Source organism: Crotalus tigris, unplaced genomic scaffold (assembly GCF_016545835.1).
Source record: "Crotalus tigris isolate CLP2741 ecotype Arizona unplaced genomic scaffold, ASM1654583v1 scf7180000018030.5226217, whole genome shotgun sequence".
Taxonomy (NCBI): domain Eukaryota; kingdom Metazoa; phylum Chordata; class Lepidosauria; order Squamata; family Viperidae; genus Crotalus; species Crotalus tigris.
In genome coordinates this window covers 3,029,298-3,044,066 of record NW_024096786.1, presented here as the reverse complement: position 1 = coordinate 3,044,066, position 14,769 = coordinate 3,029,298, and the positions used below count along the sequence as shown (strand labels likewise).

At 36.8% G+C, this 14,769-nt stretch overlaps 1 protein-coding gene across 3 annotated transcripts in view; it reads right to left on the bottom strand.

Moving 5' to 3' along the window:
- GRM1 (glutamate metabotropic receptor 1) overlaps positions 1-14,769 on the bottom strand; it is a 195,700-nt gene that overhangs the window by 58,897 nt on the left and 122,034 nt on the right. For all 3 annotated transcript variants that reach the window (XM_039346855.1, XM_039346856.1, XM_039346857.1), the window contains one exon: positions 1,577-1,812. In XM_039346855.1, the coding sequence (XP_039202789.1) occupies positions 1,577-1,812 (236 nt within the window). The remainder of the gene's footprint in view (positions 1-1,576; positions 1,813-14,769) is intronic.

Below are 14,769 nucleotides of genomic sequence, written 5' to 3'. Positions count from 1 at the left end.
CAGCTAGTGATTGTTATCAACATGCTCAGCTTTAAAGGGCAATTAGATAAATCCATAGAAGATATGTTTATCAGTATATCTTAGTTGATTCATTTATATAGCAGCTCTTATTATGAACCATAATCCTGTGCAACTCACAAAATAATAGAACATAAAACGCACAGCCACAATAGAAATTTCCTGTGTCTAGGGATAATAGTCTCCCATACATCTTTGCAGTCTCATTCTTCCCCATTGCTTGGATACATAATGATATACTGTATATTAATATCATATTTTTAAGCAACATACTGTCAAAATCAGGAATATACCATTGCCCTCATGGTTTATTTGAATGCATCCCTGAGGTGCATTGGTAAATGGGGAAACAGAGTGCCCTGGCTTATACCTAAATCTTTTATTTTCTTATATTCCTGGGTGTACATCCCATTTATTACCACTTTGCTTTTTCTACTACACTGACTGTTTAAACAAACTATTAAGTTTGTCTAGGGCAGGAATGGCAACTTAGGCCAAAACCCCCCTTGTGTTATGACTTACATGCTGACTGAACCAGCCTAATCTTTATTTACATGCTGATTAAAACACAATTTTCATTACTGTACCACCAAAAATCATGGATTGTAATCCAAGAAGAAGCATGTTAAATCTTCTGCAGGAGTTGATAAACGTATTAGCTCATTCATGGTATGAGGCTGATGATCTGAAAGAATTCCAGATAATTCCTTTTGATAATCTAAAATAGAGGTATAAATTTCAGTTTGTAGCTAATAGAAACAGAAACTTCTAAGTTCAGTGTAAGAAGTAGAGTGTGGCATTTCATACAAATCATTTCTAAAGAACAATAATGTTAATACTCACTTATGCTGGTTCCAGCTACAAAGATTTAGTAGTCTTTAGAATCTTATTACATTGTTGGCATATTACTGCACAACAGCAACAGTAGTTTTTTGTTTTCACTTTGTGATCTACCAGTAATGTCTTGGTCACACTATACAGCTAATTTTTGAATACTTTTATCACTTTCAAGGTTACCTATCAATGTGAACACAAACTGTTTATAAGATGCTCAAAAGCATTTTAACATCATACATGAAACTCCAAAAGAAAAAAAAGTCCAAAGCTTTGTTAGCAATCAAACCGAGCCTTTATTCTATTTTTTTTTTACCACCTACAAATTCAATTCAGAATCAGTCAAAAACTTCTGCTTCAGCACAGCAGAAAGAAAAAAAGCAATTAAGAATTGCTTAAGCACAGAGCCAGGGGACATCTAAATACACCAGGTATTATTATGTACCATCTTTGAACATTCACGCCTAGAATGCAAGGATCTGAACTCATTCATTCACTCACTGACTCATTTATTCATCAAAGTACCAGTGGCAAACTGGAGGCTGTCCAATAGCACAGCACCATGCTGACAGCCACAACAACACTGTATTGTGGGGCTCGTTCCATACCTCCATCAATGTTTTTATTCAATCTAGTTGGAAAAGAAAGGCAAGGAATTTAACTGATGAACGTAACAAAAACTTGCTCAGACTTGTTCAGACAAGAAGCATATTTAAATGTTTACCAGTGCAATTCTTTTGAAAGTTGGGATTCTCTAAAGGATGACCTGGCAGGCGGCATTGGAAACGATGTTGCCAAAACTCAGGGAACCAAGGATTTCTTTTGTTGGTCTCCAGTCTTATTTTCAAAAAGTAATCATCAAACGATAAGACTTCTGGAGACTGCAGCTTAATTGTGATGCCTCCACTTGCTTCAGCTTCATAACCTTCAATGACTTCATCTCTATCTGCCCATCCATCACTAGAAGACAAAAAGCTGCAGTCAGGTCAAAGCACATATCCAAATTGTACTTAAGTAGAAGCTGTTTAATGCATCAGAAGGCAATATAAAGAAAAACATGATTATACTTTACCACCCTTTTCTCATCATTGTATTATTTAACATTTATTTCTTCCTCCAATAATATCTTAAGTATTGTATCACTTCAGAGGGTATAGCTACTATAGCTGCATATTTGTTCTCCCCCCACCCCACTCTAATTTTTCACTGACCTACAAAAATAGCATCATCAAAACTAAGGTGGGGGATAATAGAAGACTCTCGATTTGAGGAATCCAAAAATCAGCATTCTCAAATACTCTTTTTACAGTAGCAAAATTTTATACCGGGAAATAGCATTCTTTTTTTTTAAATAATTTTTTATTTTTCCAAACTCTCCTCCATACATATATCGTGATATTTATCAGATGTTAACATACATTCTTTTTACATTTATATGTAAGATACTTTTAATAAAATGAAATAAATACATACACATGACTTTTGGTGTTGCTCGCTCATTTCCCCTTTCACTGTATCCACACTCCTTCTTCTCTACCTTCTTTCTTGCTTTCTTCTCTTCCCTACTTCCCTCTTCTTCCTCTCCTCTTCTCTTTCCTTCACCACTCTCCTCCCCTTTCTCCCCACTTCTCCTCTTCTCCTCCAACCTTCCTACTTCCTTCTCCCCTCCTTTACTCTCTTCTCTCTCCTCTCCTTTCTTCCCTCTCATCCATCTTCAGATACAATTCAGGGGTAATATCCGAGCAACTCCTCTCTCCAAATTTCCCTATCTGTATTATATACAATAAGATTAATTTTCTCTTACATTAATACTTCTATTTATCTAATCTTCTCGATATATACTTCTATAAATATTTATACAACCTCCAGTTATTCAATACTGTGTCGCCTGGATCTCGCTCCTTATCTGCTCCTTCTTCTTCCATCTGAATTGATGTTAACTATCTTTTAACCGTATTCTCTTTTCAGCCAATCATAAAAATTTCCCCAGATTTCATAGTAGTCTGACTCTGTCTTATCTTTAATTGTCATTGTTAAGTCTATTCATTTCTGCCCATTCCAGTATTTTCCCAATCACCTCTCCCTCTGGGGGAGGGGGCTTTCAGTGCTTTCCAATTTTGTGCAAACACAATCCTGGTTGCCTTAATTATATGAATAATTAAATATGTTTTCTCTTTATTGTATTTCCCTGGTAGAATACCCAACAGGAATATTTCTGGTCTTAGTTCTCGGAAAATAGCATTCTGATTACTCAGTGACCACGGAGTAATGTTGAGTTGTCTTTATGGGGAGAATGAAAGTTAGTATCAGTGGAATCAGTGGAACAACCTGCCTCCAGACATTGTGAATGTTCCAACAATGGAAGTTTTTAAGAAGAGACTGGACAACCATTTGTCTGAAATGGTATAGGGTTTCCTGCCTGAGAAGGGTGTTGGACTAGAAGACCTCCAAGATCCCTTCTAACTCTATTATTATTGTTATTGTTGTTATTATTATTATTAAAAATTAACTGCAGAAGAGAGGGAAAAACAGCAAATTGTTTCTTGTTTCCCCAAATTATCAATATGGTGTCTATTATTATTATTTGATGTAACAATAACTGTCTCCCGAGTCTTGCTGTACTATCTCATCATGGTGGGAACAGGGATGAATGAAGAATACTGGAAGTGTACGTTAAAGATACACATTCCCAGCAAGGTCACCCAAGACATGAAGGTTATCTCAGCTGTCCAGCTAAAGCAAGCAAGTAGTTATATTGAACAGTAGTGACATACAAGAAGATGCCAGAGACAGTGACAAGGTGGAGGCATCAATTCATACTGTGTGGGAGGAGGCAATGGCAAGCCACTCCTGTAATTTTATCAGGAAAAATCACATGGATAGTGAATATAAAATGGTTGGTAAAGGGTAAGAGAAGAAGAGGATGATCAGCATCAAGGTGGATGTACTCAGAATGGGGATGAATGCATTGCTGAAAGATTTGAAGGACCAGTTAGGAACAAATTGTCATGGAGAAAGTCTGTCTATGTGGTTGCTAGCAATTAACACCAACTTGATGCCACATAATCAATAAAAAGATACTAGCAATGTATAGTATTTGTGCTTAGCTAGCACAGTTTCTGAAACTGATCAGACAATTTAACCCAGAGGACTGTAAATTAGAATATATCCTAATATGATAGAATGGGGGGAAAAACATAACAAAATTGTTCAGGATAGCCAGCAGGATCACTGAAAGAAAGCCCACCTGCTATTCATGAACATTGGCACTGGCTTGTCTTACAAACAAATAAATTCTTGCTCATTTGATACTGCAGATGAGAGCCAACTGTGCTAAATAGGAGGAAGAAAGGATCACTCGGGTGAGTGTATTTCTGGCTTTTTAAATATTGGCTCACAAACTTTTAAGATCACAGTTTAGTGCTTCCTCCCCTTTTTTTTTTTTGCCTCCAAAGACTCATAGCTTGGCGTTTTAAGTGCAAATGCAAGTCAGACTGCATTTAATTTTTATGGTCATGTCACCAGAAAAGCAGACTAAGTTGGCATCTAAAAAAGTGTATGCTGCTATCTAGAATGATACCAGCAGCTCTTTCTGTCACAGAAAGAGCTCTTAATTCACTGGCTCCTCATAAAAGCCAAGCAGGCTACAAAAATCAATGAGACTTAGCATAAAGAATTTACATATCTGACCTGAAGCTGTTTTCAAAGATTGTTCAAGATATTCAAGAAAGAAAAAAAGTACACAGATTCCTTGGAAGGAATACCTATTAACCTTAAAGCACAAAAATAATTCCATGTAGGCAGAACATCGGAAAGATTTGAACTGTTTCTTAAAGCACAGACAAGGCTGTGGAGATTCTGTGACTCCAGCACCTTGTATCTGCATCACTAGAAAATTATAGTCAAGGAATTAAAGAATACTCATTTAAAGGATTCTGGGAAAATGAAATTTCCTACCAGACCATGGGCCTATAGTCTTCCTTACAGACTTATAGCATGCACCGGGGTTTCTCAAGTTTTGCAACTTTAAGCTGTGTGGACTTCAGCTCCAGAAACCCTTGTTGGCTGGGAGAATTCTGGGAGTTGAAATTACTTAGGACCAGGGCTTTTTTTCTCATAGAACACCCAGAACGGAGTTCCGGCACCTTTTTTGGATGGAACCTTATAGGGTAGGCAAGGCGGGTTGTATGATGTGTGTGAGTTCCGGCACCCTTTTTTTTTTTTTTTTAGAAAAAAAGCACTGCTTAGGACTAAATTTTAGTTTGTATTGATTAGCCATAATATGTGGCCTGAGATGGTATACGTTCTCCTGCTTGAGCGGGTGGGGGGGGGCTGGATTAGAAGACCTCCAAGGTCCATTTCAGTTCTATTCTATTCTATTCTATTCTATTCTATTCTATTCTATTCTATTCTATTCTATTCCACTATAACATTAAGGCCTCAGGATACAATAATCACAGCAATAACATCAAGAAAGAAATATCTTCCTTATTTCCCATACCATTCTAAACTAAACCCAAACAAGCTATGATGATTGGTGTCCAAGATAATGCAATGATGCTAAGACCTTACTCTGAATCAAGGCTTTCCAAATTCAAGTTCAATTCATGTTGGACCACTTTGCTGAGTGTATTTTTTTTTCTAATTTGCTTCTGAAAATCCAAACCTATTGTACCAATGGGAAAATTAACGAAGGGGTAAATTGTTTATGTTCTGGGGGAAAAAAAACCTGGATGAAATCTGCAGACATAGGATCGTCTTATCGGTAAAATAAATCTGGCAAATTGTATATAAAATAGATACATAACTTTTTTGTTCAAATAGCCTTCATTTCTTTTATGAGAAGCAGCTTACTGTATTTTAGACACATAGTAGACCCAGTTTAAAAGGGGATATCCACCCCGAAGGCAACTCCTATTATCAGGTACAAGATTCTGAATGATTTCCCAAATAACAAGTAAAATTATAGATTGTTATTTATCATTAATATATTATAAATTCTAAATATTTGCCAAATAGAAAAAGTCAGAGAGAATTCATTAATCCTCTTTTAACTGATACACTGTTCATTTTGTAGCTTCACTCTGACTTAGTTAACTTACATGCAACTATGAAAAAATCTGGTGTTTTATAAGAGAGAGAGAGAGAGAGAGAGAGAGAGGGAGGGAGGGAGGGAGGGAGGGAGGGAGAAGGAGAGAACTGACCTGTGACTTCAGGATATGTTTGCGACAATCAGGATGGCTGCTAGTTTTCTCCAAGCAGCCCTAATTTGGTTGCTTAATGTTGCACAACTATGGCAACAGCTGTCTTCTTTTACTGGAACAGGTCACACAAGGAGAAGCAGTCCAAAAAGAAAAAGATTTTTCTGCTCCTTGGGATTCACCTGGGATGTCACCCACTGACATCATTCCTTTGAATTAAAGGCATCCCAAGAGGACTCTCTTCAAATGCTAAACACAGAACTCCATATCATATTTGGGGGCTTAGTGCTTGCTGTGTAAATTGATTCATTCTAGGTCACAAAACACATTTGGTGACTTAGCATAATGTCCTAATTCTTTACTGCTGTTCATAATTTAGGGAAAGAGTCAACATGAAAGTTGGATCATGACAGACAAAATGCTACACACTAGGTGGCTGTATCCAGCAGCCAGAGGTTGATTTTAGAAAGTTCACTCTGGGTTATACCTGGTTATTATTTATATGAGAGACAACATGGGGATTCTATAAATGTAGGTTATTGAAAGTAGAAAAAAATATTCCAGAAGGAGACAATACAGTGTGTTATTGTTGTTGAACAAAACTACATGAATGGAGCACTAACAATTCCTTGCCCTTGGCTTGATTAGAAGAGAATTCTTCAAATGTATTAGTTTCTTTGGATTATCAACTACTGCAGCAGATAAATTACCTATGCATAGTTTTTGCACAGTCTGCTACTAATGTATTATCAAATAAAGATTTGATTTTGCATTTAATTTTATTCCCTAGTTGTTATGTCTACTCTTTGTTCATAGGGAAGGGGTAATATAGTTACATTTTGCCAATTGCTATTAACTTTTATGAATCCTCGCCTTAATTCCAAATCTTAAATTGATGAACTGATCATGTAACAACCATACACATTTTTGTCTGAAAGACTGTCAGTTACTGAAATGGAAATTGGGGCACAAGACAGATTAATAATGTTGAATCACCATAGAATTCAAGCATAATAGTGAAGAGGATTATTAAAGTGTTACAATAAGAGGAGTCAAATGTGTATAGCTCTTAGAAAAGTGCTCATCCTTGTATATGGGAGCATATTTTCAAGCCCTGTTAAGCATAAGCATATCACATACCTCAATAGCAGTGATGCTTTTATGTAAAGAAGTGGGAAGCAGACAAGACATTGCAAAGATCAGAGAGTGAATGCTGAATACACCTAATGATTTGGAAAATGGATTAATGCACGCACACCTGCCTCTTTAAGCTCTCATGATCAGGGCTTTAAAATAAACATAGTCTTGATAGTAGACAATATACAAAGCTCAGGATTGGTGTGTTATATTATTAGAATTCTTTGGTTGGGTTTTAGGATTACAATTTTTTCATTATTGTACGAAGCAATTGTAGCAAGTGAAAGACCTTGATTGAAATATGCATGAACCATTACTTAGGCAAAGAATACCGAAACATTCTTTAAGCCCCAGTCAGCCACCCAGAGCCACTTTGGAAATGGAGACAGGAAGCATATAAATATAATAAATAAATTCAGAAATGGTTCAGACAAACGCTTCCCTGATTCACTTGAGTATAAGAAAGACAAGAGGTAAAGCACAACCTGCCGTGCAAAAGTCTGCTATTATTGCCTATCTTAATAAAGTATAGTTCTATTTTTTTCTGTGGGGTTGATTTTCTGATCTGGTCAGCTAGGCTGACATCAAGGAAGGAGATGTGGGGAGACGCAGTTCATTGGTTGACCAAGATTGTGTACATTTTTTCTTATATTAGTTATGCACATGTTTGGGTGGGAGAGTTTCATGGATAGCCATTAAAGTCCATGCCAACAAACTGTTTGGTTTTATCTTTTGATAGATCCATACATAAGGGTGACATGTGTATAGCAAGTTATCATGGTTAACATAGATAAGGGTGCCATTTTTTCCAAAAAAATCCCTTTGCATTTACCAATCTGACTTCTTGTAAAATTTCTGCTGTTTCACTGTTGAAGTTATATCCTAGATTATTATATGGAGGGATAGTAGTGATATAGCATCATGATTTTGGACTACTAATTGGTGCTTATGAATGCATTCTTCTAGTCTTCTGCTTTTTTTATTCTCTAAACTAATGTTCACAAACTTTTTGTGTTATTTGGTATATTATTCCTATTTTGTCTATTTTTGATACATCATGGCTGCTCTACCATATGCTGGTCTGTGACATATTTCTTGATTACTTGTTCCTTTACTGTTTGGTGGTTGATTCAAAAAGACAAAAACTGTCCATCACTTCAATATTTTCATTGTGAACGCTGAGGCTGGTTGTTAAACCTGTTGTCATTACTTTGTTTTCATTGCCAATTATATTTCATTTTAGTCGCATTTTATCACTGTGTTCCTTGACTTTTATGCTGCCGCTTTGCGCTTTTCAGCTACCAGAGTGCTGTCATTAGCATTGCACAGGTTATTGATATTTCTTCCTCCAATTTTAAAAACCACATTCATCTTCCTCCAATCCAGCTTCCCTCAATATGAATATATATTAAAGGAAGCCAGACTGAAAGAAGATGAATGCGGTTTTAAAATTGGAGGAAGAAATATATAGGGTGAATAAATATGAGGTTGAATAAATAACTACTTTGCCAACCTTCAGCCGGTCTGTTTTACCATATAATGCTGCAAAAAGGCAACCCTTACATTTCTGTTTTATTTATAAGCCTTCAGACCAGGTTTCATTTATCACACGGAGAATGACTATAGCTTAGTTTTAGGTATCATTTCAGGGATGCTTGAATCTGTAAAAGCAAGGAATACTCTGAAAAAGTCATTGTGAAATTACTGGAGAAGGGCCTAACGCTGGGAAAGATTGAGGGCAATAGAAGAAGGGGACAACAGAGAATGAGGTGGCTGGATGGAGTCACTGAAGCAGTAGGCGTGAGTTTAAATGGACTCCAGAAGATGGTAGAGGACAGGAAGGCCTGGAGGAACGTTGTCCATGGGGTCGCGATGGTTGGACACGACTTCGCAATTAACAAGAACAACAACAAAATATGGTTTTGTCCTAAGGAAATTACTAGTGAAGAAAGTCAGGCTCGGTGAGAAACTAAGTAGTCTTTTCTAGTTATATTAAAAACAAGAAAGATTTGTTTAACTGATGGTTTCATTATTACTTAATAATGACATAGTAATTACTTACTGAATGACATAGGAAGCCCAATTTGATATTTAGGAAATAGGAATAATGTTGCAATACTAACTTTTTGTATAACCAACTACTGCAGTAGGCAAAGAACTACTGAAGAAAATGAAATATGCACCCTCTCTCCCCCTCTCTGCAGAATTGTTCACAATGAAAATACAGAGGTAAAGTCTTAGCACAATTATTGTAAGCCATAGAACATTAAAATAAATGAAGAATCAAATAAATATGCTTCTGATTTGAGCAATTTATTCTTGTATAGATGTGCATAATCTGCTTCCTCGTGCTGCTTAATAAAAGGTTCTGGGTTAATTCCTAACACTCCATAATCTTGCCTTCAAAACATGTCTTGACATATTTTGCAATTAATGGAATTAATCAGGGGGATGAGAAATATGACATCAAAAGTTGGCATTTCAGAGCATAAGTCCTTCCTTCGTTCCTACAGATTTTTCCTCAAACCCTTAAAAACACCAGATGTAGTCTTATAGACTATGATAGATAGCCTATTTTGTAAATATCTATTCAGGAATTGTTAAGTGCCATATGCACTGCATATATTTGCATAATGCTTTTTTATCAGCCTATCACACTAATGTCGTTGGGAGTTGTTACCATGAGAATCTCTAGCTCAGCTAGCATCTTCAGCGCTTGGTAAAAGTGGCTGTTGCATATTAGTAGGTCTCCAGGGTGCACGCTGAGGCATATTTGGCATGCCTGAACTATGACAATATTTTTTTCCAACCCAAACTGTATGCAAATGTGCTCAAGGCAGATAACTCTCCACTTCTATACATTTAATACAGTGGTTCTCAACCTTTTTATACGGTGACCCCGGTCATAAGGATGCACCGCACATGCGCGGCAGCACCCCCATGCGCGGCGGCACCCCCATGCGCGATGTGCATGCACGGTGCCACCCCTGAGGGGAAAAAATGGCGGATCGCGTTGTTTGGCGACCCCCGTAAAATGGTCGTTCGACCCCAAATGGGGTCACGACCCAAAGGTTGAGAACCGCTGATTTAATAGAATGTTAATTAATATAATTTGTTTTCTCATTAATATTTTTTATGGGAACATGAAGAGGAGTCTGAATGTTCACTTCTGGACTAATAAATAGAAAGGGCAGTTCCTTGCAATTTGTTAATATGTACATATAGTAAGTATCACATCTGTTTGCATTATTGAGATTTTTTTTGTCATATGTTACTAATATCTTATAGCCACTACCTTTCCTTTCCTTTCCTTTCCTTCCCTTCCCTTTTCTTCCCTCTTTCCTTTCCTCGCTTTGAAAAACAGACAAAGCTCATAAAGAGACATAAGTTTAAATATGTTGAATACTATATATGCCAATAAAATAAGTGTAGAAACTCATGTATAAATTATTGATTATTGATATGATACATTTGATCACAATCTTAGTGTTACAGTGAATGAGTTCTTTTATTGCACTAAGCCATGACTTGATCATGATGGAGTACTGAAAAACAACAACATTGGTTTATAAACTACTGTTGGCTGGGTTCATGCAATATGCTGAGCCAAAAGCAAACAAAGCTTTGTCTGATGTGTGAATCAGGTCCCTGCATCTTGAATTATATACACCACTTTGGAAAGAACACAGCACCACTGAAGAACAAATGGTTCCTGTTTTCCTACTCATATTCTCCTCTCAGTCTTCACACATCCTTTCAGAATACTGACTTGGAATTCTCTTTCTTTCTAGAAGCATTGCTTTTCTTTGTACTTCGGCAAGTTTGGGAGTTTCTCCAAAAATGTGCATACTGTTCTCTTACATGAACTTGGTGCTATGTAGATTATGTAAGAATGGATATTTTCACAATTAATGTTTTATTAATGCAGGCAGGTGGGAATTCTACAAGGAAATGTTGCACTATATCTTTGCTGCTCAAAGCAAATGTCAAGAGGCCCACAGCTTGCCAAGATTTCATTAAAATACTGAAACAAGCCATGAAACAAACTCTGCTCCTTAGGTACCTGTATGCAATATTGCAACACAGATGTAGAGTTTGAATTGACACACCACAATACATATTGTGTCATTCCCTTCCCCCTCCCACCCCCCACTCCCCCAGGAGATGCTCATATTTGTATTTATGCATATGGTTGAAACCTGAGGAAATTAAGAAAAACCCATCAAGGATAAACATTGCTATTCTATCCTTGGGCTTCTCCACATAATAAATTCATATGTTTGTTCATTCATTTGACTGAGTGAGGAAAAGCATTTAAAATATGCAGCCAGTCTGTGTGTAAATTGATGAAACATCAGGATTTTGAATACGACTGAGAATTGCCCTTTTTCTCTGTAGCCATTTTGGGTTTTAATCCTTGTAGTCAAACTCTCATTCTGCTACTGCAGACTTTTTCTTAAAAAATCCCTGGTACCACATCATGGATTGTGTGCTGCCAGTGTATGGAAGTGAATACATTGGCAAATAGGATCTATAAGATATCAGACAAAATGGACGATGCCAGAATGAATTTGCTAATGTCTCAGAGAACAAAAAATACATTTTAAACACAAAAATGTGTTTTGTTTAAAATGTATTTATTTATTTGGAAAATTTATATTGTTGCCTAGTCACTCACAATTTACTCCTTTTCCAAGAGCAACAAAGAGGATCAGGGGACTGCTGGAATTGGGTATGTCTGTTTAATGAAGAGAAGGACTAGGGGTGACATGATAGCAGTGTTCCAATATCTCAGAGATTGGCAAAAGAAGAGGGAGTCAAGCTATTCTCCAAAGCACCTGAAGGCTGGACAAGAAGCAATGGATGGAAACTAATCAAAGAGAGAAGCAACCTAGAACTAAGGAGAAATTTCCTGACAGAACAATAAATCAGTGAAACAACCTGATTAATTGAGGTTGACTCAGCCTTCCATCCTTCCAAGGTAGGTAAAATGAGGACCCAGATTGTTGGGGGCAATGTAAATATATATATACATTGCTTACTGGTGTACACCGCTTAGAGAATGCTTGCACGTAAAGCGGTATATAAGTTTCATAAAATAAAAATAAAATAAAATAAAAACCTGCCTCCAGAACTTGTGAATACTCCAACACTGGAAGTTTTTAAGAAGAAGAAGAGATTAGACAACCATTTGTCTGAAATGGTATAGGGTTTCCTGCCTAAGCAGGGGGTTGGACTACATAAGCTCCAAGGTCCCTTCCAACTTTATTATTAACATTGTTGTTGTTGTTATTATCATCATCATCATCATCATTATCTTTTATTCATTAAACATGAACCTCAGTCAACTGAACATTCAAATTGGCTGGTGCTGATGGTTGACACGGGTTGCTACCAGCATTCTAGGTGTCAACCAGGTACCTCCTTAAAATATAAGATTTTCCAAGTAGCGCAGTTTTTTGTAACATTGCTGGAGTTTTATCATCATCATCATCATCATCATCATTATTTCAGTATACTATAGCAATATAGCCTATGCATGTTGGATTAAAATCAAATCTGTTGAAAACAGTGTTTTTTATTTCCTTTTCAATTACATGGAGAAAGGGCTGATTTCTAAATCTGTGGGAAAAGAGTTAGACATGTTCAATTATAATGTCCATATCATTCACAGTATTTATTAATTTATTTGTTCATTTGAGTTAAATGTTCACTTATTAATTTGTGGTTTTCACCAAGTCTCTGCAAAATGGTACCATTTTGTATCTCCACTCTGAGAGCTAAGTCACTCAGCCCTGGCACTCTGAATCAAAAGCAGGCACACTTGTTTTAGGCTATTACTACGTTCCCATAGAAAAGAGCTTCAGACAGATGCTCTGCTTCAATAAAGTGTCTGGCTTTGAAAGAGGCACTCCTACTGAGCTTCATTAAAGCACCCTCTGAAATTCTGCACAAGGATACTTGTTGCTCTGGTTCTTCTCTCTCACGCCATGACCGTTTTGCTCTCCAACTAAAATGTAGGTCTTGGCTGGCTGCAGAAGATTGCCTTCTTTGCTCTAACATAAGGGTATCCTGTCTATGTCTTTTTCATCTCCGTTCATTGCAGATCTTTGAACCTCTTTGTGCCAATATTTTTCTTCATTAGTTTCTGTTACTGAAAGAATGGTTTTTACTGCCTCATTTAGTACATTTTATGTTTCTAGTAGTCCCCTTCTGCAGAAAAGTGAGATGTATTCACTTCCTGAAAGATAACAATGAATTGCAATTCATGAATGCTAAATTTTCCCTTTCTCCTGATGTTTGGTCACCAGTATCAGACCTTGAGGGATAGGCTTGGACATTCCAGGAAATGATCTCTGGGATGGACACTACTTTGCTTTCTTTCATCCAGATGAAAAAGGGATAGGATATTTTCCAGGGTATCATGGAAGGGAACCCTATCACTTCAGGATTTCTTTACCTCTTAAATCAACAACATTTCTTGGTTAATTTTATAAATCACATACTGTTTTATAAGTCAGATTTAAAATTACATCCGTTGAGCTGCAGAATGTGCTATTAATTTATAACAATAAGGAAATTATTGAGTGGAAGAAGCCTGGAGAGGTTTTAAACTGTGAATTGTGATATTTTCACACTGCATTTGAGGTCACATCATACAGGGCGTGAACAATTTCTGAGAAGATTAGAGAGAAAAGACTATGTAAGTGCTGAGGTATAATTGGTTTTTACAAAAAAAAATTATGTGCACACTGTGCCTGTGAAAAACTGTAGATAACACCTCAACATTTGTTCAGAAAGTATCTCTTATCTAAGACTGTGTATTTGTTTGGGATGAGCTCAAAAGAATGCAAAAAATTCAGACTTCAAACTCAATTAAGGCTGAGTTATATGAGGGAAGGCAGTGTCCCTTCTTATTTTATATAGCAAACCAACTGAACAAAGGAACCATCAAGTGTTGACGACTCACACATTCTGGTGAGAGAGAAGTTCCCTGAAGATGGGCCAGCACGAGCCCAAAAACTCAGAAGGCTAAACCTCTGGTCCCAGTGACCGACCCCGATTGGATCCTGCAACATTATCCTGGGACATTTGCCTTCATTCGTGTCGAAGACTCAACTGTCTCATTGCAGCTTCTCAATAGACAAGTATATAGAAGGGAACATTAATCATACTCTGTGGCATAAAATAAACAGCCATACTACCACATGATGTACATGCATCAATTACATCCACCTGTGTTAAAACTTAGAAACCCACAAAAGAAAGTTATAAAATAAATTGTAGTTTATTTCTGGATAGAAGAAATGTGTATACAAACAGGCCACGTTAGTTCATAAGTAATATACTAAAATTTGAATAACTATTATTTCCTCTCAATTGTGAGGAAAATATAATAGCACTTTATTGTGATGAAGCTTTGAAGTGGCACTCCGGATTAAATCCCTGCTTCCCTGTGGATTGCAGCAAAGCACAATCAATTGCAGTACCTTCAAAGAAGGACATGGATCCCTTTCCACTCGAGTGAAGAGACTGGTCAAATTAAGCTAGCCTATTTGATTTGAGGCATCAAGGTGGA